This window comes from Ooceraea biroi, chromosome 8 (genome assembly GCF_003672135.1).
Source record: "Ooceraea biroi isolate clonal line C1 chromosome 8, Obir_v5.4, whole genome shotgun sequence".
Classification (NCBI taxonomy): Eukaryota; Metazoa; Arthropoda; class Insecta; order Hymenoptera; family Formicidae; genus Ooceraea; species Ooceraea biroi.
This window is the reverse complement of record NC_039513.1, coordinates 15,800,549-15,825,198: the sequence shown is the minus strand read 5'-3', so window position 1 is coordinate 15,825,198 and position 24,650 is coordinate 15,800,549. Positions and strand designations below refer to the sequence as shown.

The window sequence follows — 24,650 nt, the reverse complement described above, 5'->3', positions numbered from 1 at the left end:
ACACACACACACACACACACACATATATAATGTATTGGTGGTATATGTTATATGGAAGTACAAATGATAAAACATGTAAAACAAATGTTATAAATATATATAATTATATATATATATTAATGAAGTGTGCATTACCGCATACAACATTATCGCATATTATCGAAATAATGTTGGGAAATTGCTTACAGTCCACTTGACGATCCAAATGCTTCAGAGTTTTGAAGCGTATACGTCTTCCCGACATGTCGGTAATTGTCAAGTCTGTCGGTGGTGTCGCTAGCGGACGGTCGCTGTTAAAGTCACTAGATAGATAATGTACCGCAATCGTCCGCCATTTTAATTCCAACTACATGGTGTTTTCATCACAATTATGTTCTCTTCACATCTATCACAATATGTAGCCTTTCTCAATGGAGATACAACGCAACGCTGCTTCGTAGAATTGCACTTAGTGTTGATAAGTTGTGTTGATAAGTTGCATGTTTGCACTAAATACACTTCCAACGCCATTTTTATTCCACGTATTTTACCACGGATTGCGGTACTTTATCAATCTAGTGACTTTAGTCGCTATTACGAGAGCTAGTGAAACAATAGTTCACTAGCAACTCCAGGATCGCCTTAATACTTATACTACTTATAGCTATACAATTGGCTATACCTTTGGTTATATTATTAAGCGTCCATTTCGCTTTTGATAAAATTTTTAATTATCCTTAAAATATTAGTATTACCTATAATTATACTACTAAGCGTTTACTTCGCTTATGATATAATTGTTATAACGGGGCTATTTTAATTGTTTGTCATCGTGCTCCAATAATCGATGATGAAAAGGTACGATAATCATGATCGATATATGTATCTTTATCTTGAAAAATGTATAGCTTTCGCTGTGAATCACACGCGTCAATAGTAATAAAATAAAAAAAAGAAAAAATGCTTTTGTATTAAAACGGGATTGTGTGGGTCATGAAAAGAAAGTTTGAAATTTAATCGGAAGTAATTAATGTCAGCGCGCTGAGAGACGTTTTAATTTAACGGAGTTTCTCGTGGTCAGATTTTTCACGGCGAAAATTTTCTAGCAAGAGCATAGCAACGAACTCTATTCCATCAGTCACGATGATGCGTTGCGACATGCACCTGCACGTCGACGAGCCTCGGTTTTCGAATTTCTGATGCAAAGGGTGATTGCCGGCTGACACATCACTGAGAGAACGCCTGAGAGAGTCTGACCTCTAGATTAAATCAACGGTAATCGACTTTTGACTGACCCCCGGGTTATATATTCCTATCGCATCAATATATTATAATTTTCATCATCGATTATTGGAGCACGATGACAAACAATTAAAATAGCCCCGTTATAACAATTATATCATAAGCGAAGTAAACGCTTAGTAGTATAATTATAGGTAATACTAATATTTTAAGGATAATTAAAAATTTTATCAAAAGCGAAATGGACGCTTAATAATATAACCAAAGGTATAGCCAATTGTATAGCTATAAGTAGTATAAATTAAAATTAAGATTTTTTCACGCTATTCCGGGACGTTGGGAGGTGCTGCCACCGCGTGAGCGTTCGCGGCAACCGGTGGGCCTCGTACGGCGTACGCGGAGTTCAATCGGGTGAGTCGTCGACTTAACGACGTCATTCGGGCCGACGACGACGTTGTTTGGGTGACGTGTGTGTCGGGGACGCGCGTAAGCCAGCGAGCGAGGCCGAGCGGTGCCTCAAAACGGGCCGTGATAGAAAATCGTGTTCAGTAGCGGGCCGCGCTTCGCGCCGGTTAGATCGTTGGCGATTGCGTCCGACTGCACGCGGACGCGAGCGAGCGAATTTGACGTTTCTTCATTTGTTCGGCCTTTTAGACTCGAGACGCGCGAGATGCACTCTCATTGTTTCCCCGCGGGACACTGACGAACGATTGATCGCTACCGCATCGGTGACGACTCGCTGTGCAACATGTCGATGAAGGTGAGTGTCTTCCTCGATGCAGAATCGAGAGAGTCGCGAGAGCCTCGCGCTCGCAATTCATGTCACCGTGACTCCGCGAGCAATACCATCCCTCCGCTTTTGGTCCTTCCGATACCGTTTTTTCGTTCGCCGGGATACTTTATTCGAGGGAGCGATCCCTCCACCATGCTGGCATTTCGTTGGACGCATCGAGGGAGATGCATTACGCGCAACTTCACGCACCCGTAATTCACTCCAACTTGAATTTAGTCACTTTTTGGAGCTGCGGCTCGCGCGTTCCACCTTCATTTGGGGTTTTTATTACTTTTCGGGTGGATGACACACTGAAGCGAATTTCAGTTTGAATTTCGCCTATTTATAATTCATTCGCGATCGAAATGGCAAGTTGAACGGAGAGTCTCGAGCGTTCCGGTAGTAAAAGAAATTTGATATTAGTTTTAGTTATTTAATATTATAATGATTTTTTGATAATTAATTTGCCGTCGATCCATGCTCGTACTTTTCTCTCTCGTTACGTTGGAGATCGCTCGACTGTTTTCCAAGGCGCGCTCGCTGTTCGCGATTAGACGTTGATCCGTATACACTTCTATCGATTGTTATCTCGTGTTGACATTGAACGCGGCTCGCATTAGGCGACTAGAGCGCGAGCACAGCGCGCGCAAAAAGAATATGCGTCTTATCTTTTATTAACAAGTTATTCCCGACTCTCGGCGATGAATGGGCGCACCTGTGCGAGCGCGATTAAAAACGAAAGGCGAAGTCTCCGGTCGCGCCAGGGAGGCGCCGCTTAACCGCCTGGTCGCCGGAGATTTTCGCGAAAAATGTCAAGCTTCGTTATTATTTAATATCTGTAATTCTATTCTTAACGTAATACTCGAGGCTAGATGTACCGTACACGCTGCGCTCGCATTGTGTGCAAATCGAATTTTATATTTTATTTATGAATTTTAATGTTGCCTAGATTTATTTATATAAATGTGTATTTGATATTATATGTGTATAATGCAATATTAATATCGATCTCGCTGATATACTGATAACGGTGCTGATCATTAACGTTATTTATTATATTAGAGGTAGAAGCATTGTTATTGAAAAAGCAATCACGATTTAACGATCCACAATCAGTATTGAACATGCTCGAATTTATTGGAGCAACCTATATAATGTAATATTCGTGACACACATTACGCGGTATCGAACGTTATGGGGTTCGCTTCGGAGCCGGCCACCGTTAGCGCTTAATAGCCAGTTCGTTAAATTTACATTCTCTGTCTATACAATGTGTTACGTAAGATTTATGTGAAACTTGGGATATAGTCGATGAACTTGATAAGTCTGCCATCGAGAATTGCAAAAGCTTGGAAGCGAAAACATCCGTTGCGGCATTATGTGTTCTCCCTTCGTAATTTATTGCTCGTTATCTTTAAAGTGTTTTGATGAATTTAGAATATTATTTGAAAGAAAAACAAATCGAATTTCTCGTTTGAATAATATTTCACGTATCTAATGTTTTTTTAAAATGTATTTTGATGTATGATTTGTATTTTGATTTTATTATTTTAATATTATATTCGCGAAATATAAAATAGCAATATTATATGTTAAAATTATATATATTACATATATATTTGTATACAATATTATAACGAGCGAATTAAGCAGAGGCCAGTCCCTGCGCGAATATACCAGTTCCGAAGCGGAAGGAATCACGTATCGACACAGTGGCACGAATTTCGCAGCGTTGATTTTCGATATTTTAATTAAAACTTTAATCGTTGGTCACGCGCGCTAATTACGATCGAGATTACACACGGCGCCACGGAAGAGAGTGTGGTTTCGCGCGGGAGAAATTATGCGCGCTCGGGAGAGCTATCGTCAGGATGCATTAGATTTATCAACCAATTTATCGTTCGCGATATTTTTCCACGATGTGTAAATATTCGTCCGTCAGACTGCTACGCGTGCATAAAGGGGAGGTATGCTGGTGTATCACCGCAAAATCCCATAACGAGACTTTTCCACGCCACTGAGTGTACGGGCCAACGGTAACGTGGTTCTGCAATTTTACGTTTGCAATCCGTGACGCGCACTTGAATCGGTAAACTACCGGGCTAACGGGGCTAAAGTTACGAATATCGGGGCCTGCGGGCCCATTTTTTTTCCGTCCGTAGAATTCCTGAGGAGATTTCGGAGCGCGAGTTCCGTTAAGACATAAATCCGCGTGCGCGCGCGCGACGAAAATACTCGCCAAAAATATAGATGTTCCGAGCGCAGGATGCTTATTTTCCTCCAAGAAACACACTTACGTTGCTCATAACCGGGTTAGTGCAAAGCAAACGAAGACTTCGCAAAGCGAAGATTGAAATTGGCCGGATCAAAAAACCGTTGAAGGATCGCGAACGTATTTACATTGAAAAATGTAATTCGCGCTGTTCACCGTTAAATCGTAAACCCGGGAAAATGAAGGTACGGCCTCGAGGAACGTCAAACCTGTCGATGACGACTACGAGCGCATATTTTTCAGATTAGGAAGGCGCTAAAAGTGTTGGGTCGAGCTTTGAACTGTCCCGACCACGTTCGACGACCACATCCATATTTATAGTTACATTTGTGTTGCATTATACACGCGTGATGATTTGTATTTTCGAATGCTGTATGGGAACACCGCTTTCTCATGATTCTATTGCACAACTAGAATGGATAGACATAAAAATATTCTTTGATAAAGCTACTGTGCACAATGGTTCATTAAAATTGTGGCTTTCATTTTTTCAGAAGGAATCGCCTTGGGATGTGGAGCTGCATCTGGCAGCGGCACGTGGGGACGCCAAGCGTCTCCGTATTTTATTGGATTCCGGACGCGTCCATGTTGATTGTAAGGATAAGGTCAGTATGAATATCGACACATGCGTATTTATATTAAAATATATTTCTGTAGTTAAATCTTACTATTACACCGTAAATAATTCTCAAACGGACAGGAAAGCTATACAATTAAGCAGAATACTGATTTTTTATAAAGATAAGGATTTTAGCCCCGCTCAAAGGGCAATATTAAACGTCTAGAAACTCTTGGAACACGATCTGGTTGTATCCAATCAGTTTAATTAATCCAAGACCGACATCGAGTCTGATTAAAGTCGTCCAGAAGCATCACAAACGGAAATAAATTAGACGTTTCCGATCGGAGGGGTAACTAAATTTGTCTCCTGATAATGTTGGCGATTTTACAGCAGACGCGTGATTTACCGGCTATTTTCTCTTCTCGCTGTCAGCAGCTCATCATACAAATGACGATGAAAAGCGAGCGGCGCGCGCGAGTAACGTTACGCTCCTCTCGCGTTTCGAAAGTGGTTTATTAGATCACGCGAGGACAGCGTAATCGTGCCACTTTTCGGCCTGGAAGCCGAACGCGCATTTTTATCGGCGTATTTTCGTGAGCTCGTCCGCATGAAATCATGTAAATGTCGAATCGAGGCGCTTTCCGTTCGGTCGGCGAGCGTATAATGGCACTTCCTGCTGGTCGCGATTCTCTTCGATCCATCTCGAAGCTACGACCGGACCAGCATCTCACGAAACTTTATTTTATATATATAATAATCATTAAAAGCGATTTTGAAAACTGGCTGCAAAATTAAATATAGCATATCATAGTCGATCATATACAAGATTTATTTTCTGAGACTTAATTTATATATGATATAAGGAAATGCAAAATAGTTTTCAATTACCAATTACAGAAAGCAAAATTGATTTCATCAGGCAGTTAGAAATTTCACAAGAAATATTTTTATGTATAGATTGATACATCTCGTAGAAGATGTTACGTACTAATTGCTAAGTGCTAAAGTTAGACACTCGAGATAGTTAGTGTATATTAGCAGCTCGCTCGAGGAACAATTAGAAAATATGACATACATTCACCGATGTTGGCGTTCACTTCGGGAGAAAAGTCTCGCGGCCGATCGAATCGTCGGAGCGGAATTTTGCAAACGAGGTCGCTGACGAGGTGGTGCGCTTTTCTTTCAGGATGGCACGACACCGTTGATATTAGCCGCCGCCGGTGGCCACATCGACGGCGTGACCGAGCTGCTGCATCAAGGGGCGGATCCCAATGCCAAAAGGCTGGTAAGCTCGATTCCTTGCAACTTGATTGCTGAATGAATGAGATCCTGCGTGATGAATGGAATACTTGTCCGCGGTGCGTGAGCACGCGTAGTAGTAGTACAAACATGCCCGTCGTTCCATTCAGCAGCAGCCAAAAATTCATGGATCCTTTACCAGCCAGAAAGTTACGTACACGATAGAGTAGTTCTTAACAATGGCGGATTATGTGCAATAATTAACGAGTTTTGTTGATAATAAGGTAACAATTGTGTTGCGTTTTAAATGTTACTTGAATTTTTCAATGATATCAAAATATAAAAAATTGATAAGATTTCAGATAAGATTCTGGAGAATGCAACGCGTATTTTTTCATTTTCAATAGACTTTAACAATTTATTGCTCTCAAGCAACTAATTACAACTGAGCATATACAATTGTTACAATTTATATAACTCGTCAATTATAATAATATTCAAATATTTTATTGTATCTAAATAGTGCATCGTAACACATCTTGTATAAATACTCTCTCATAACTCTCAAGCGGAACCATGCTTAGAGATCTTATCCAGGATATATCTATTTAGACGCTCGTTCCAAGTGATTTCGAAATAGGATTTGTAAAACTTCCGGAGCATACTCCAACGAGCTGCACCTCTTTTTAAACGCACGAGTCTGAGGAGCGTCGGTGAGACATAAAAAGCTTGTTGCGTAGCATGTCACGTGAAGCACCAGGAAGCCGTTAAGAGTCCCTTTTTTAAGTACCTCGCGAAGATATATCGTCGAGTCGACATTTTTCTCTTTTTCCCCAGGGAGCTTTCTCGTGCCAGCTAGCTAGGATTACAGCATTGTATGCAAATCAATGACAAGATTGCCAGCGTTCCACGAACCGCCGTTGCGCTGTATATTTTAGGAAACAAAATAAGTGAAAGAATTTAGGAAGTAAAAACCCACCGCTGATTTCAATTCTTTTAATATTTTCTGTCCCGTAAATTAAATATAACGTAATTCTTTTTCACGCAGCAAGTAAAGTATCATATCTATACAATCTTTCGAAACCTCTTCGGTAGAATACTTTAATTTTCTGCCTTAATCATCGTAGATTATATTAGAAAATATTAGAAAATACAATTTGTTTCTTTTATTATCCGAAATTAGAAAGCCTTTAATTTATATGAAACGTGTTCTAGACAGCTTCCAATTTGATGAACAAGATCATTGTTTCTGCGCGTGGGCTGCAGATGATGTTATTGTTAGAAACGCGACGGAGAATATTGCGCGCGATGAGCGAACGCGCTCACCGATAGAAATGTGTTCACGATGATCCAACTAATACCCGCCCGATCTGCGCTCCTCCCCTGAGATTGAGCGTAAACGATGACAGCAGCTGCGGCGAAGGATTACGCAAACATTCGTTAAAAACCCGTTTAACGCGTTCGTCGTCTTGCGTAATCAGCGGATCAGGGATCCAGGATCATTTTCGTCAGCGGACTGGAAAATACGATCTCTTTTAAATTAAAGCCGCCGGGACTGTGTGAAGTAATGCGAGGCCGTTACAGGCATAATTGTATCTCATTTCAGTTCTCGTATTATAATTTGTCGCGGTGCACGTGGTAATTTACTAATCAATCTTCCAAAAGAGCGCAATGATTAACGGAAGCAATTGAATTTACAGGGGAAACCCACGAGTTTTCCTTTTCCGTGTTGCGGAGAATGCACCTCTGGTATTTCCTGCGCGTTGATTTTCACGCGCCAAGGGGAGCGTTTAGCGTACGCGATTTAGCAGTATAAATATCGCGAAGTGAGAAACGGACCGCAAAATTAAACGAGAATATTCCAAGGCCAATATTGCCTATGAGCGAGGCGCACGTGAACTTGCGCTGTGACGCTCGTGCGTGCAACTTCGCGTGATATGCCTCTTTAATAGCAGAGTGCCTGTGCAAAAACGTGCAACGAGCGTGCAACGACGGTAATATAGAAGTTTAAGTATGATCTCTAACGCCAGACCTATAATCTGTCCGAACGTGTTGTCTGTACCACCATAGATATTAGGGGTGGATCGCGCGCGTGTAGGCACGAAGTGCCTTGTACTCTGTCAAACCAAACGAAGTTTAACTAGAAACTAGATATCTTTCATTTCAATCTCAAGTCTACTTTCTTTGAGTAGAATTTGCAGTTTTGTGATCTCTTCTATCTAGAATATTTATAGTATTGGAGAAACGTCTCTATTATCAATATTATTAAATTTATTAACTAGAAAAGAAAAAGAATGATATAAAAAAACCTGAGAAATATTTTATTATATTAATTTAAATTTCATATATTTATTTACTATTTATTATATATTTTTACATTATTACATTTAATCATATTATTAAATATAAATTTTTTCATTCAATATTTTAATTTCTATTATAACTATTTTTATCTCGTAAACACTTATCAGCATATTTATTATATTTTGTAAAAAATATTTTATAAAGAAAATTATTAACGCACAATTGTTGTAGGTGAAAATTATATTGAAGAATCATCTGTAGATAGTGTCATCTAAAAATTCTATTCGCGATTATTGATCGTCTAAAAATGGACAACACCGACGGAGGTGAATGACACCTATCAGGTCATTTGCGACAGTCTCGATAAAAATCGTAGATCTCGGATAGCCGAGGGGTGCGCTGCGACACTCTTCGATGAAGAAATACTAACTGGAATTATGAATCCCCGTATCAGTCAATTTAGCATCTAATATCGCTTAATAATATAGTTTGCACTTGCTTCTGGTGAGGAGCATCATCACGCATCATTTACTACTAATTATCTTTTGATCGCCTTCCGGGAAATTAATTAAAGTTGGCACACCGCATTCATGAAACGAAAATAACTGACCTTTTATTGTCCCACTTGGAGATCGATGCTCGATCGGCGGAATTTGCATCCGTAAGCTGTAAAGTGCAGTACCGCTATGCATGCGCCATACACGATTCAGCAGACAGCTCTGAACTGTAATTAGATCTTTGATTGGTACCCTATATCTCTCTTTATAACGATTAGAGATGTGATCATTTTGCATCAAGTAATGTTACCAAGTTTATATTCTCCACACGTCTAAAACTTCCACGACCTATATGAAATGCACGTAGAAATTATATAAGATTGAAGAAACGAGGAGCTTCTTCTTTTATAAAATTATTTTATTATAAGATTATTTTTTAACACATTTATATGTTTAATATACTTATCATTTGCCACAATTATGGTAGCTGATTGCTTTTAACGAACTAAAACATTGTTTTAAGTTGCACATATTGATTAAAAATTTATTGAGACATAAATTTATTCGCACAATATAGTGTCTTGATGATTTCTGAAAAATACGTAGTCGCGAATATGATCTCTAGGCTGAGCAGGCGTTTTTGTGCGCGCTTCTTCGTGCACGATTGCACGATAGTGAAACGAAAGGAACGCGTCGGTGACTGCGGGTGCGGACTTTTACCTGGCGCAGGTCGAACCGGCATCGTTGATCGTCGCGTTATAGAATTTCTGCGGTTTAGTAATGGATAGGTATTATGTCCCCGCTTCGTTCGCCACGCATCGCAGAATGTGTAACTCCATGGCGTGTGCATCGCTCGGTCCATTTCCAGACTGGAAATATATTCCGAGAGTTGCAAAAAATTATAATAAAATTTGTCGCATCCTGCAAGTGAAAACGTTGACGAGCAGAATTCTGAGGATAATGTGACCAAAAGAAAAGAGAACTTACACATAATTTATATAATTTCTTCTTCTTTCTTCTCGCTAGAAATAATGCTGATATGTAAAGGAAAAGCTCTACGCCATTTCTCGCAAAGAGAAAGATTAGAGTTAAGGAAATTATTCGCCTTGCTTCGGGGCACAGCGAGACAGCGAAGTACGTAACAGATGAAACTGGCGAGCTCGGCGGCACTCCTTCGACAGGAGCTTTTATGATAGTGAAAGTGCATTTTACCCAGTCGTGGTCGGACCCAGTGGTAGATTATTCATTAGCCCGAGTATATATGTATACAGAGAGACCTCAAAATGAAATACACGATTACGAAATTAATATCCATAGGATTAAATTCATAGTAAAACACCTAATGAATGAGCGAGTTCCGTATCGTTCTTTCCTCTGACTCAGATTTAAATAATATTACATGAGAGAGCTTATATCTTGATCAAGATTTAAAATGTCTTAACGGGGGACGTCACTGTAACGGTTTAAAAAAATCGATTTCTTTCTTTGCATTTTCTTAATTATATTTGCTAAAATTCGCAATATTAACGGAGTTACAGCAGTTTTCGCAGAGTAGCGCGTGGTCGGTCGCACCTGGCCGCATGCTACCTGAAAATATTCGATGCCTAATTCCAACGATTTGCAATTGTCCCCTCGATCTTGTCTCGTTGCGTTTATTCGAAGGAGCAACATTTCTAATTTCTAGTTTATATTTTACGACTTTTTCTCCGCGTTCCTGGAACAGGATCGAAATCGCCGGCACTCCAAAAAGATCTATCTGCCGTCGTGAAAGCGTAACAACCGATTCTAATTGCCTCGTCGTAGACGAGGTCGTCGTATAGAACTCTCAGAGTCCGCACCTCGAAACAGCTAAGCCAGAAACTCTGATTGTGTTTCGATCGACGAAAGTTTTGACGATTTATCGCCGCACTATTCAAAGCACACAACGCACGTGCTTTAGATGGCGGATAGTCACGCTTTAATGCGAGACATTATCTTAAATCAGGTGAAGGACGTGTACACGTATACGTACCATTATAAAACAGAGACTACGTTGCTTCTCTCTCTCTCCACTGCTTGGATTGTCAAGCTTAGAGTTGGCATTATCAAAGAAAAATTCATTAAAAATTGTAATAACATTCCTCTGGAAAAATAATTCGCTCGAATGCAGAAAATGAGGTGAGTTTTTCTCTCCTCTCGTAGACCCGTAAGGCCGTACATCATCGATCTTTTCCTTCTTAGTGTCTCCTAGCGTGCTTATCTGCGCGTCGTGCAGAAACTGTTACATTCTATCGCGTTTCCGGCTTCGCGAATGCGATCTCGTACCTCGCAAACGATCACAGACTGGTCCACTTAAACTCAAGCACCTGGATCCTCGAAGGCAGGGAGCAAAGTACTCCCGACGAACTTATTTCCTCGGGAAATGGAGTAAATGAACATCAATCCAAGCGGAAAAATAGTCACAGAAGATCTTATCGCATATCGTATATTTGCATAATTTTACTTTACAAGAAAGTAACTGGAAATATTTTTAAACCACCGGGAAATAAGTGGATCATCTTGCGGATTGTTGCACAATTATATACAACGGCGTAACAGTAAATCTACGACGTATACGATAACATCTGTCGTGTGTTCGAAGACCGGGACGACGGCACTGTTCTTCGCTGCCCAGGGCGGCTACATGGACATCGCGGGTCTGCTCCTGGAGCACGGCGCGATCGTGGATTCGTGCAGCATAGTAAGTGAGAGTCGAGAGGCCAGAAACATTTAGCGTGCATGCACGAGACCTCGCTCTTTGATAATCTATACGTTATCCTGTCGCTGATTATCCTATCGTATCATGTGATGCTGTGGATTTCAGGACGGCGGCACGCCGCTCTTCGTCGCATGCCAGTACGGTCACCTGGACGTCGTGGAGGGCCTGATAGAGAGAGGCGCCAGTCCGAACGCTCACATGAAGGTAGGAAACCCGGCTCTTTTATTCGTGTACACTCGATACATAAAGTTTCATGCATTAAGAATAAGGCTTGACGGCGAGACAGTTCACATCAGTTTTGTGCAATTTATTTTTAGAATGTCGTTAGTTCCGCTAAACGACACGCCGGTTATGTCCCACGTAGCGTATTCGACTGAGGTAGTCGGAGCGGTCTAGCTCCACAAGTGAGTAACTCCGAATTTTCAGAGCTCGTTTGACCGGTCGAGCGTGAACCGGCAGGTTGAAAATCGCCCGGCGATCGCTCCTCCACGCGTGCGTGTCCAATGTAAGTCCGTAAAAATTAAGTTTATCGCCCGCCTCGGAGTGATTTTGTTTAAACGCGCCTCAGTTGAACGCATCGCTATTGGAGATAACGGCGTGGCACGTTAGCAAGCAAGCGTGGAAGCCAAGTTAAAGAGCGATTACGACTCGTTAGGACGGCGCCACGGCGTTGTTCATCGCCGCGCAGAACGGCCACCTCCGCATCCTGGAGGTCCTTCTGGATCACGGGGCGAAGACGGACGCGGCGAGGACGGACGGCGCCACGCCGCTGTGGATCGCGTCGCAGATGGGACACGATCACGCCGTCAGGAGGCTGCTGAGAGCCGGTGCGAAGGTCGACGCCACTAGACACGTAAGCGCTGTAATGTAAATCGCGCGTCACGATGAGGAGACATCTCCGCTCGTCTCCCGTCACTGTTTTCCACGATTGCCGAAAGCAAGCGAGCTTCCTCGCTATTGTCACGCGAGTGTCATTATGATCGTTTCTTTGCAGGATGGCGCGACTCCGCTTTTCAAAGCCGCCCACAAGGGTCACACCGCCGTCATCGGCGAGTTGCTCAAGTATCGTCCTTCGCTCGGCGTGCTTCCGGTAAGCGAGAGTTCTAGCGTGTTAGACAAATATTCATGAGGTAATTCAGCGAAGCTGGTAGTCTGTTGACAAAAGCTTGCGATCTCTCTCTTTCTCTCTAGAGTTTTGTATACAGTTTTAGAATCTCTATAATTCTATATATTATACATCATAGAATTTTATGAGCTGCAGAAATACTTACAGAATCAAGATTAATAATTTCAAATCATTTATTCAAGCATTTGTAATTTAGCGAAAACACGAGGATTTTGACAAAATTAGTTACCTCGTCTGTCGACAAAGTAAAATAAAATGAAGCTTTTAAAACGTTAAAGATAACTTTCTTACAACAAAAAATAAAATTATTATTTTTATTTCGTAACACTTGGTATACTGTAAATTATTATGCGCAAGAAACTAAAATTCCTCTTACGGTTTTAGAACGGCGAAAGTGCACTGCATGCCGCAGCCTTGACGGGACACATGACGGTCGCGAGGCAGCTCGTGGGAGCGGGCGCTGATCCTTTGCTCGTAAATCAGGAGGGTATCACGCCGCTTCAGCTGGCCATGAGGCACTCGCAGACACAAGTCGCCAATTACCTTAAGGATAAAGTGAGAATGCGAACCGCGTCCTGTTAGCGATACTTCCTTCACTCTAACAGCATATCGAGAATCTCTAGATCGTGCGCGTTCCGATTCAAGGAGCGCGATACTTCTAAGCAGGACGCAGCGTGTACGAAGGATGTAGTCTAGCTTTAGCGCCAATAAGAATCTTGTCACTAGAAAGAATATAAAGAAACGTTAAGTCATGATGTTACATGTTTGTAATTTTATTATTTTATTATTGCAAAAGAATTATTAAAGTGCGCGTACTATTTGTTGATCTCTTATTACCTGATAAAACTCTTATCGGCACTGGAAATTGGCCGGGCTATTTTTTTCGCACGCTTGCCACGACGTCAGTGAACGCTTCAAGCGCGCAAAAGACGTGACGGTGAAAGAGAATGTGTTAATTTCCGTAGCGATGCGAACGAATATTCCGATTAAATCGCTAGAGACTGTAAACAGAAATCCGTCTTTGCGAGAGTGATCAAATTTGTATTGATCGTGCTCTTTTTTTCCCCTCCGAAGTCTTCGAAGCTTCCTGCTTTCGAGTACGAAGGATAACGAAAAGCGCGATTGAGGCAAACGAAGATCCATTGTTACGTAGTGTACATAATAATCACTATAGCATTCCGTTCCGTTAGAAATCCCAACGAAAGTATTTTAATACAATTTTCTAACTGTAAGTGTACAGGCGCGTGCAATGAAAATCAACATTATCGACGTTAGAAAATGATGGATCTATTTCTTTTCTTTTTGTGTCTTACTGCGACACTGCAGGAGTGATATTACGTAGAGATTTGACAAATTTCACTTTATTAGGAGCGATCTTGCGTAGGGAAAATTTATCAGTAGTCCGTCTGTGTGGTGTAATTGTCAAACAATTACTTATCGATTGGTTCGTCGAAACTGACAAGTTTACAAGACTGACTTGCCTTGAAATATAATATATATATATATATATATATATATATATTCTTCATTGTTCTATTGCGTAAGGGACAGATCTATCTATTCTACGTAAGAGATGTGCGAGAGACGATAAGGCTGTAGTCGGTTTTGCAACGCTTTTATTAACATTTACGTTGAAAGTTACAATTAACGGAAATAAGTTACGTTTTACTGGAATAGGAATATCGGTGCGCCGATATGAATGTTCCGCGAAACGCGCAGTGTCGCGTACGCAATAAGTCTCGGTAATCGAAAACGAAACGTATATGAACTCCTCCGTCGCGGAAGTCAGATTACGGTGATACTTAGAAAACTTTTTACTTCGGTACGATATTCAACTATTTTACGATAATTTTAGCACCACGCGTAGCGAAGTAATAAGTACTCGTGCCGTCTTCCTAACACGCAGCACCGGATTTATCGGTAGTATAATCTATTGTTATTGTTAACAGAGAGGTGCGAAAAGTTAATAAAGAACTTTACAAAGAGAGCGAACAATGCTATTAATATATAAATCTGTATGTTATACGTCCCATTAAAAAACAACTTCGATATTGCCTCGTTTCTTCGTGAAATATATTACATTTGCATATAAATTTATGTATTATAATTACAGCTGCATTGATATTGCAAATTGTACTTCTTTATGATTCTTCTCTTTTTTATTTTATAATAATACTATATATTATGTACTTTATAATTTTCTCTTATCTACATACGCAACAAATCGTTAGCCAGGTCCGCTTCGCGTATTATCACAGAACGGTTCACATGGTATTCGGAACACGGTGAACTGAAATTATGCTTCAAGCTGAATACCATGTTCGAAGAATGTGTCGAAATACGCAGTTTTTTTATTAACTGCACGCAGTAATGAAGAATGAAAATTAGCACAGCGAGTCATAAATTATTCGCGTTTCTTGGACAAGTTTAAGAATTACGAAAATAATCCTTTGTCTCATGAGTAAAACAATTCCATTATAAATATGGAATACGTTGATTTCGACTAACAAAAATAATTTAATGTAATAAACAATCTAGCGTAGTGTTCAAAATGTGCCTCATAAATGAACTTAGAGATAAGGGAAAAGTGATTGGCAGTTTTTGGTCCTACAGTGATCTAAATTAATAATAATAAATTAATAATATATAAGTAATTTAAATTAATGATCTAAATTAATAATATAAGTAATCTAAATTAATGATAAATCTTACTAAGTTGATGCGAAAGATTTGTCGTCTTTCTATAAAACTTTATCTTTCAAACGAAATCGACGATTTGCCAGGAAATGAAAAACAAAAAATCCTTGCGAATAGAAAAATTAATCACTCCTGGCATTTTGAATTTTTTTCCCCCAGCTGCGCGTCGTCATCGACTGCTCGAGCGATGAGCGCAAACGGAACAAAGCTCTCGCATCGACTTAGCGTACGTATCATCTCACCGGTTGAATTAATAAATTAGATGAAGAAACGCGCAGTTGTAATTGCTAAATATCGGCCTTGCCTTGCTGCGGCGCGCAGCTGCCAAGTGGCCATTTCCTATTTCATTTCAGATGCAAAGCGTGGTCCACGTATGGCCGCGTTACGCTTCTCGCTTTGAATACGCGCGTGCCGCGCGCAACCAGTCGGAGGCATGTGTACGCTCGCAACGCTGCGCTCCATCCCCGACGGCGTTGTACGTACGACTGCGGGTCGCGATGTGAGCGGCAAAATGTATTTTATCCGGCAGTGCACTGATAAGAGAGATAACGAGGCGTACACCGCGTGTACATCGGTTACGGAATTATCAGTTACATGTCGATTCCAATAGAATAATCATCATGGTTCGCGATCGCATGTCTGATTTACTTGCCGTTAGTATTCCCTTTTATCCTCTTCGAAACTGTCCGAAACGCGCCAAGGCGAGAGAAAGAATCCGATAATCAGTTAATCGCATTGTCTCGCACGTGTACAAATAACGCCGGGAGAGGAAAGGCTCCGTTCTCTAATCAGCTCGAGGTTTATCGCCATTCTTTCTCGCAAATAAGTGTTGAGCATACGAGTAACTTGAACGGACTCGACGAACGGACAGCCGGTGGGATTGTCACGTAACTTTACCGTGTAACTTCTTCAGAGCCGTGGTAACAGCAGCACCTTTGGCAGAGGATTCCTGCGGGATGTGCACCTCCAGATTGCCCAGAATAAGAAGCTCAAGGAATTGCTCGAGGAAGTATGTATACATAAGCGCTGCCGCGAATCGTCGAATCGTGCGCCTCGTATCTCGGTATAATAGACGCCCACGTGTTGACGCAGGTCGGGGAGATCCGCGCGCTGATCCACCTTGTGGTCGAGAACGTTTCTATCGTGAAGGAGCTGCACGGCAATATCCTCTCGCACACGAACAAAGGTAAGTGCCCGTACGGATGAAAGTGTGAACGTGAATTCTAATTTACGTGCTCGCAGACATGCAGAAGGAATTGGAGGTCCGCACGTGCACGATCTCGCAGACGGCTTTTCACGTGCAACGCAAGTTACGAGGTAGGTAGTTCACGCGGAGTTTACGAACGATTCTACCCGACAGCGTTCGTGCCATCGTCGATTGGGATCGCCGTTGGTTCGCGCTGCTCTTGCAATCTTTTGCGCGCGTCCGGGAAGACTTCCTCGCTCGCTGGCCTTTTCGTACGCGTTATCCGATGGCGAGAATCATTAAGACACGATTCGTCTAGATTCCTCTTAGTTGACGTGGGCGTATTGATGTCGGAAGGCTCTGGCGGTGGTGTTGGTGTCAGCAACAGTCTTTCCAAACGTACCGAGGGGCTCTTGACGAACGTATCGTAAGGTCCCGTAATTTGCAAGTGATTACTCGAATCTATCGCTCTGTCATTCGGCACGGATCCAACGTTTTTGCCCGATAAGGCCGAGGGTGAGAGACGGTGGAGTAGAACTCGGGGTGTCGGTCGCTTACGCAACTCTTGTAACGAATCTTTATCGGTGGATGGCGAACGTGTGCCGTCATCAGTCTCTAAAATCTTATCCTTCGATCTCCTGAAACATTACATAATCAATTTGAAAATAAATTTTAATATACTTGATCTTAAAATAAAGTAAATTCTTAAAGTAGAAAAATGACTTTTATTCTTTCGTATCTTTGTAATGGTTTTTACCGTTGGTAATGATCCATTTCTTTTTCCAATTCAGGGTATTCGTTTAACAAACTAAGAAGATGCTCCTTTTCATATTCCGAATAAATTTTGAATAGCAGACTCTCTACGTCGTCCTCCAGGGACGATTTCAGAGCGGCCAATTTCTTCTTGAGCGGGATCAACGTAGGCAACAAATTGTCCAAATGATGCTTCTTCATCGTCGCTACGAGGGCGTTCATCGCTGCTCGCTCGTTGTTGCTCGGTGCGCTCGGGGAAATTGTTTCGTCGAGCTCTGGCACGTCATCTCGGTGTTTCTCGCACGACAACGACGACACCTGTAGCCGACTGTTACCGAGTATGAACACCGTGTCCCGCAGAACACACGCTCCTTCGTCAACCGTAACGTCGACGGAATCACTGTCGCATATCTCGCGGAGTATGTACTTGGTCAGTTTCACCATCAGCTCGAGCTTCGCGGATGCGTCCAGGTGCTCGAGCATGAACTCGTAAATGACGTTGCGCTTGGCCGCGTTCGCTCTTCCCGGCAGTGTCAAGAGCTTCTTCTCGCGCTCGTGCATCCGGTGCCCGCAGAATCTACCCTGAGACTGATAATTGTTGTAGTGAAATATACTTTCCAAGAACTGCTGGGAGATGAGATTTTTGTTCTTCGCCAGAAGTCGCTCCTCTACCAGGAAGATGGTCAATTCGCGTATATCGCTGTTCGCGTCTGAAAGCATCGTCAATATGTGAAAGAAAAACGGTCCTTTCATCTTGATGAAATCCTCCAGCAGCAGTTGGATGAATATCACTACTATCGTCTCCCTCACCGCCGGATTTGAGTCCTTCATACTGATGCACATGTCCGGCAAGTATGGCTCTACCAGGGCAGTGAACCGCACGCAAATATCAGCCAGCGCCTTCGCCGCGTTGATCTTGACGGCGGTACTCCTCGGCTCGTCCGAGCTCGTCTCCTGGCGCATCAAGTTGCCGAATATCGGTGTGACCTCCTTCGCGACCTCGCGATCCCTCAGCGCCTGCTGGCAGAGTACTATCACCACGGCTGCCTGCAAGTCCTTCATCTCCCTGACCGACTCCGGCAGTGAGTCCCAGTGCTCCAACAATCTCTCCAGACCGCGCAGGGTCGACCAGGAGACCCTGCTGGTGCAGAAGAGCGACGCGTGGCCCAGCGTGAATATAGCTCGCATCTTCAGCGTGGAATCCTGCGCGCAATCCTCCTCATCCTCCCTGAACAGGTCTTGAATCTGCGCCTCGGACGCTCTCATCAGTTCCACCATCTTCAGCTCTATCACCTGGTTACTCCTATCCGCTGCGTGCAAATGTCGCAGCACACCGTACACGATGTCCAGGCAGATGCTGACCAGATTAAAATTGATCTCGAAGAGACGAACGCACCGGTAGAGATGTCGATGAAGGTCCTCGAGATAGGCGGAATCGAGGACGGACCAGGTGTTCCTCAGCACCTGCAGCACCAGACTCGCGTGGAAATCGTTCTTCTGTATGACCTGCTTGTAATCCGCGATGTACTTGTCTATATCCGGAATCTTCGTGTTCTCGGTCAGAGCGGCCAGCAGTATCCACGCGGCTACGGTGTTATCCGTGCCAATGTGCGACTGCAAATTTGATATCACGGACTTGCTGATGACGCCATTCCTCGCCCACAGGCTGCACGCCTTCGACAGGTGTTTCCGCATTCTCATCTCGCTCAGTCGGTTCAAGATCCTCCACGGCAGGGCACCCGCCGCGTCCGGCACGTACGTGGAAGCACTCGTTATCCTGCCGATCACCAGGCTCTGCAGGCATTCCAGTACCTTCTCCTGCACCTTAGCCTCAATGTCGTATATCTGCGGCACGACCGCACGCATCCACTCGTCCAGGAGATCCGAGTCATGGGGGAATCGTTCGAGGATCTCGGAGAGAACGTGCACCGCAAACTGGCGCACTATCAACGTGGGATCCCTGCAACGATCGCTTATCACGCGCGTCGTTTTATTCGCGAACGGTGGAAATATGACGGACAGGTTTCGCAGGATCTTCAGTGCGCTCCGCCGCACCAACGCTCGCTCGTCGTACACCCTGTCGAGCAGCATCGTGACGAACGTGTCTGATCCCGGTAAGGGATCGGTATCCTCTGACAGTGCCCTTTTCAGATCATCGAACGTAGGAAGCGCTTTGCTCGGAGCTGAGCCGTCGAGTACGCTCTCCAGGATGCTCTTATCAGCGTCGTCGTGGCAGTCGGAGAAAGAAGCGAGCGTCGCCATGGCTTTCCCTCGCACTAACGGCGAGCGGTCCATGCAACGGGACGACACAACGGCCACCAGCGTTCGTCTAATCTTCATCCTCGTGTCCTCGTCCAAGTCCAAGTGATTCGATAAGGAAGGCTCCGTCAGAAGTTTCCCCACGATCTCTTGCGCGAACAGTCTGCAGGATATCTTGCTGTTGTAGCAAAACGCTATCAAGTCCTTGAAGATTATCGTGAAGACGCCTCTATTACACACGTTCAGCAGCTTTATCAGGACGGCCGCTTGCTTCTGGCGTCCTTCCAGTCTCTCTGGACACTGGATCATCAGTTGGTGTATCAGCGTTACGATCCCCGGCACCGCCTCCTTCTCGTGACTCTTCAGCAAGCTCTTGAGGAAGCATATGCTCGCCTCGTGCACGACGATCGCGGACTTGGGCTGCGAGTTTGCGTGATGGTACAGCAAACGCGGTAGCATGTATTGCGTTATCAGCATTATGGTGAAGATGACCGTGCCGTGACTGTTGCTGCACAGCTCTCGCAGAGCCGCGTACGCGTTCTGCGACAGCGACGTAGTCCCGTTGTCAGGCTTGACGCAGCCCTCTAGCCGCGTCATGTCCAGCAGCGTGCGCACGGTCACGTCCAGGGTGTCCGCGTGTTCTTTCAGCCGGAACGACTTTAGCATCGCGACCAGGCTGGAGATGACCTCGTTCAATCCCTTCACGAACCTTGACCTCTCGGAATGCGGCAGACCGTAGTGATCCGAGGACAGATCGTCGTCGATGTCCATCTCGCTGTTTCTCCTCTTGACGGCGCCGAACAGGCCCTCCGACAGCCTCAGCGTCTCGATCGCTCGCTGGTACAGGTTCGCATGGTAGATCCCGAAAGCGTTGCTGCCAGGTATCGCGAGCAGCATGAAGTAGAGACTCGTGGCCTCGAGACAGGCCTGCCTGGAAGCATCGTCGGTCTCGGTGCGCTGACCAGTTCGCATTATGTAACCCAGCGTGGCAAGCAGACCGCGCACGTTGACGTTGAGCGTCATCAGGGCCTGCCACGAGTATTCCGACGGGTACTCACGGCCGTTCATCTCGGTGATCCACGTGCCCAACGCACGCCGGGATTCGCGCAGCTGCAGCCGCGCCTCGTCGCTCTCCAGGTGTTCCGCGTGCTCGTCGGGCGGCTCGTCGTAGGTGACGAACTCGCCGTCCCAGATCGACTTGACCCAGTCGTCATCGAGCTCGTCCAGCTTGAAGCCATGGTGTAATGCGCGCACTGACTCCATGGCGCGGCAAAATAATAACGAAAATTCAAAGCGTTCCTCCGCCGCGGCCGACTGACATCTCTACTCCGTGCGGGGCCAGTTTCGCGAGGCGCGCGTAAACATAACCTCACTTTATCTCGACGATAGTGCGCGATTCGGCGGGGGTTCTCAGGTTACCATTCTCTGGATACGTATCGATAATGATTTTACGGTTCCGCACTGTTGGTGTGCACGGCCAGCGAACATCCTCGCGGCGAGTCGATTGTCGAACATCTCGTTCGCCGTGTGCAAGCGAGCTAGACGCACAGCGTCCGTATAGAAGCGGGAAACCGAATGGCCAATCATGTTCATAAGCCGCTTTAAATGATGTGTACATATATATATATATGTATATGTATATGTGTATACGATATACATAAATAATGCATTAAATTTACAGGTATGTGAACTATAAATAAATTATTTGATTTACTTAGAAAAATTAATCGCTTAATTTGGGTTTCTTAGAATTAAATATAAAAAACACGATTTATGCAAAACTGTAAGACTAGATATTTATGTAGGAAATTTTTATATAATATTCAAGTGCTAATTATACTATTTATTTTCTTTTTTCCTTCCTACTGATTTAATGTTTCTAATGTATCGTTTCTAAGACATAGGAACTGGTATTACTATCATCGACGATTTCACTGCGGCTAGTGCGCAGGATGGATCCACATACACAAGAATTAAAATTTTGCAATACACAACAATGCTGCAATTATTTTCTGAAGTCATGAATGATTACAATACGTCGTTACTGAAATATCACGACAAGTGCCTCCTGCTCTTGCAGCAACAGCGTTCTTTACGTACGTATTTATCAAAAATTTTACTCGTCAGAAGATACATGTATATATTTTTTTCTTTCTCTTCCTATTACTTTTCAGTATATCAGTAATCGATGTTTGTTGTTAATTTAGTAAGGCGACAAGTTACCAGCACAGAATTGGACCACTTGCTGGATACTGAAGGAGCCAGCTTATTCGTTGACAATGTAAATATTTTACTTCTCACGTTACATTTGTCAGAAATTATTGTTTGAAATGAGCGATTAACACAAATTGTACGTAGATCTTGGAAGATAGCAAGGTAGCAAGGCAACAATTATCCGACATAGAGAGCAGACACAACGATGTTTTGAAATTAGAGAAATCGCTCACGGAAATCAGGGACATGTTCGCAGAAATAGCATTTTTAATCGAGAAGCAAGTGCGTACACGAACACTGCTTGGCACACGCACGATTAAAATTAAAATTTATATAACAAACTTATGATTTGCAAATTATATAACATTCCTTACGCCATAAAAATATATAATGTAAAGAAAATCTGAAATATGTTTCTTTTTACAGGGAGAACAAGTTAACAACATAGAATATTTTGCTAATAAGACTACGAATAACATCGACGGCGGACGCACTCAGCTGAAAAAGGCGGAACACAAGAGTCACACGTGTAGAAAAGTATGTATCAGATATTTAATTTCTTGTTCTTGCTCTGTACAAATGACAAATGTCATAACGCGCTTAATTAATTACTTTTACAGTGGAAGATCAAGATCACCATTATCGTGATAATAGTAATTTTTCTTCTACTTATCATTGCATCTTTTAACACTGCACGATAATATCGTTTTAAATAAAAATATTTCAAGTATTAAATTAAAGTCTGAATGCGCTAATAAATAAAAATAAAAATATTTCAAGTATTGAAGACCGTCTTAATTGCGCTAATAAATAAAAATATTTCAAGTATTAAAAACTGTCTTACTGCGCTAATATACCATAAATTATGAATAAAAATATATATACTTCATGTAACACACGTGTATCGCGTATAAAATACTGATATTAAATATACCGAATAATAAATATGAAATCTTATGTCTTTTTTCCTTCAATGCTTGCACATTTCTCGAAGTACTTTACCAGCGCCCTCGCGCTCGGCCTCAACTTGCAGTTAGCAATGGTACATACGAAGTACACTTCAAGTATGTTCTCATATTCTTTGTCCAGGTCAACAGCAGGTAGAGCTGGACGCGTGCCTAAAATCAGTTTATTTTATTTAATCCAAGCAATTTTCATATTTATGTACCACAAATTATATTCACAAATTATTCGTGAAAATTACTTACCATATATACTGCGCGCACGTGGCATCATCTTTTTGAGGAAGGCACCACTCTCGTTCATGTCAACGTTGGATACATCAAGTTCGTTCATCGACTCTGCGGCCGACTCGTCAAGGGATTCGCTTTCGTCAAGTTCTTCGGCATGAGGTACCGACAGGGATATCATCTCCCAGAGGAGTAGGCCGTACGGCCAGATATCCGCAGCGCTGGTCACCGGACCGTCCTCTGTGGAAGAATAAGATGAAAATTAAGATTTTATTTTTTTAATTATTTAATTTTTTTTTAATTATTTTTAGAGAAATATGACTCGTGATCTTGAATTTAAAGTTACATTAAACGTAACTTGAAAACTAAAGCTTTTGCGGTAACTACGGTTTCAGAAACTTTATGCATTTAATTTTTTTCCATATAACACTTGTTAGAAATGAGCAGGTGAGCCATACCTATCATAACTTCGGGAGGATTCCAGCAGTCGGTTCCGAGATAAGAGAAATTGCCCTTCGACCTATCCAGCTCCAAAGACTCGGTCAATGGCAGGGAGTTGCCGAAGTCACAGATCTTCACTTCCTTGAACTCGTGGGAGACCAAGATGTTCCAGCTCTTAATGTCTCCATGTAAGATGTGCGCGGTGAGATGCAGGTACTTCAGCCCCTTCGCAACTTCCGAAGCGACCCTCATGATGTCCTTGGCTGGAAACGGCTCGTCCTCCAGGAGATCTCGCCTCTCCTCGATCTTATCACCTGAGTCGCAGCACAACTGATGTTAACGCACAAACGTATCACACAAATCTTACGATTATTAAATATAGCATTCATGTAGTTCGTACCAAGCGACGTGTCCAAGGCTTCCATAGCCAGGCAAGGCTTCCCATCTGACCCAGTGGTGAACGCCCTGAAGCCGACGACGTTGGGATGGTTCAACTTCCGCAGGATGTTCGCTTCCAAGCGAAGGTAGGTATTGTTCACGTCGTTGTTCTTTCCTCTCATCCATTTCTTTATTGCCCAAGGTGAGCGCGCGAAGCCCACCTTGGGCGACCTCTCCAACATGTACACGGCAATTCCTGATGAAGAAGGTGAAAAATGACAAGTTATAAATTTAACAGATCAGCAAGACGGATCACTAGACAGAGATAGACTCAAGAAAAAATGGAATGCTGTATATGACGACACGGAGCGATGACAATGTCGATTAACCGCGTCGTAAGAAGTTATAAACTTCGGATTCAAGTTCCGCTGGTAACAAAAAAGACGCAAAAAATTTCGAGGAACGCACCAGTGCCATAGCCTATCTGTTTCAGGAACGGCGACGCTGGTATCTTGACGGGAGTGCTCAGCTCGGGATTATCCGTCACTCTGCTCCTGGTCTTCACCCGCGTGGGTGTCCTGAACTCGGCCATATCGGACGAAACTTGGCAAAATTCGTAAAAGCACGCGAAGCACGTGAACGCGGAACATTCACGGAGTGTAACCGTTGCCTCTCGAACAATTCGAATTTACGAAACTTGCGCAGGCGCGCGCTGCGACGCACGCGATTGGACGCGTTCAGCGGGCACGCTAGGGAATTCGTTCGCTTGTAGTCGCAGCCTTCGCTCTCGCTCGAGAACCAG

General features: G+C 43.3%; 4 protein-coding genes across 5 annotated transcripts; 2 read left to right on the top strand and 2 right to left on the bottom strand.

The window, feature by feature from the left end:
• Positions 1-1,117: 1,117 nt before the first annotated feature.
• LOC105279968 (ankyrin repeat domain-containing protein 29) lies at positions 1,118-14,716 on the top strand. Its single transcript, XM_011340104.3, has 8 exons — positions 1,118-1,981; positions 4,760-4,870; positions 6,014-6,112; positions 11,488-11,586; positions 11,710-11,808; positions 12,260-12,457; positions 12,599-12,694; positions 13,115-14,716. The coding sequence occupies exons 1-8, from the start codon at positions 1,970-1,972 to the stop codon at positions 13,310-13,312; spliced, it is 912 nt and encodes a 303-aa protein (XP_011338406.1). The 5' UTR covers positions 1,118-1,969; the 3' UTR covers positions 13,313-14,716.
• Positions 14,331-21,292, bottom strand: LOC105279948 (condensin-2 complex subunit D3). Its single transcript, XM_011340076.3, has 2 exons — positions 17,371-21,292; positions 14,331-17,251 (listed from the first exon to the last, which is right to left on the bottom strand). The coding sequence occupies exons 1-2, from the start codon at positions 20,886-20,888 to the stop codon at positions 16,777-16,779; spliced, it is 3,993 nt and encodes a 1,330-aa protein (XP_011338378.2). The 5' UTR covers positions 20,889-21,292; the 3' UTR covers positions 14,331-16,776.
• On the top strand, positions 14,948-22,791 carry LOC105279958 (syntaxin-1A). 2 transcript variants are annotated; one of them, XM_011340084.3, is made up of 9 exons: positions 14,948-16,080; positions 16,341-16,436; positions 16,520-16,613; positions 16,670-16,744; positions 21,524-21,721; positions 21,833-21,906; positions 21,984-22,121; positions 22,266-22,376; positions 22,460-22,784. In XM_011340084.3, exons 1-9 carry the CDS (start codon positions 16,048-16,050, stop codon positions 22,538-22,540), a joined length of 900 nt encoding a protein of 299 aa, XP_011338386.1. In that variant the 5' UTR covers positions 14,948-16,047; the 3' UTR covers positions 22,541-22,784. The 2 variants fall into 2 exon arrangements, with proteins under 2 accessions (XP_011338386.1, XP_011338395.1); XM_011340093.3 differs by lacking the exon at positions 21,984-22,121 and having other exon boundaries at positions 22,460-22,791.
• Positions 22,371-24,575, bottom strand: LOC105279939 (lymphokine-activated killer T-cell-originated protein kinase). Its single transcript, XM_011340067.3, has 5 exons — positions 24,317-24,575; positions 23,871-24,104; positions 23,488-23,784; positions 23,048-23,269; positions 22,371-22,957 (listed from the first exon to the last, which is right to left on the bottom strand). The coding sequence occupies exons 1-5, from the start codon at positions 24,438-24,440 to the stop codon at positions 22,794-22,796; spliced, it is 1,041 nt and encodes a 346-aa protein (XP_011338369.1). The 5' UTR covers positions 24,441-24,575; the 3' UTR covers positions 22,371-22,793.
• Positions 24,576-24,650: the final 75 nt, after the last annotated feature.

What these genes read in the sequence shown, in the direction of transcription:
- LOC105279958 (XM_011340084.3), top strand. Translation starts at nt 16,048, where the DNA reads ATGGTTCGCGATCGCATGTCTGATTTACTTGCC. An exon ending in GCATGTCTGATTTACTTGCC is followed by an intron (nt 16,081 to 16,340) that starts GTTAGTATTCCC and finishes TAACTTCTTCAG; the next exon opens with AGCCGTGGTAACAGCAGCAC. An exon ending in AGAGTCACACGTGTAGAAAA is followed by an intron (nt 22,377 to 22,459) that starts GTATGTATCAGA and finishes TTACTTTTACAG; the next exon opens with TGGAAGATCAAGATCACCAT.
- LOC105279948 (XM_011340076.3), bottom strand. Translation starts at nt 20,888, where the DNA reads ATGGAGTCAGTGCGCGCATTACACCATGGCTTCAAGCTGGACGAGCTC. An exon ending in GAAATGGATCATTACCAACG is followed by an intron (nt 17,252 to 17,370) that starts GTAAAAACCATT and finishes GTAATGTTTCAG; the next exon opens with GAGATCGAAGGATAAGATTT.
- LOC105279939 (XM_011340067.3), bottom strand. Translation starts at nt 24,440, where the DNA reads ATGGCCGAGTTCAGGACACCCACGCGGGTGAAGACCAGGAGCAGAGTG. An exon ending in AGCCTTGGACACGTCGCTTG is followed by an intron (nt 23,785 to 23,870) that starts GTACGAACTACA and finishes GCTGCGACTCAG; the next exon opens with GTGATAAGATCGAGGAGAGG. An exon ending in TCCTCCCGAAGTTATGATAG is followed by an intron (nt 23,270 to 23,487) that starts GTATGGCTCACC and finishes ATTCTTCCACAG; the next exon opens with AGGACGGTCCGGTGACCAGC.
- LOC105279968 (XM_011340104.3), top strand. An exon ending in TCGTGGATTCGTGCAGCATA is followed by an intron (nt 11,587 to 11,709) that starts GTAAGTGAGAGT and finishes TGTGGATTTCAG; the next exon opens with GACGGCGGCACGCCGCTCTT. An exon ending in CTTCGCTCGGCGTGCTTCCG is followed by an intron (nt 12,695 to 13,114) that starts GTAAGCGAGAGT and finishes TTACGGTTTTAG; the next exon opens with AACGGCGAAAGTGCACTGCA.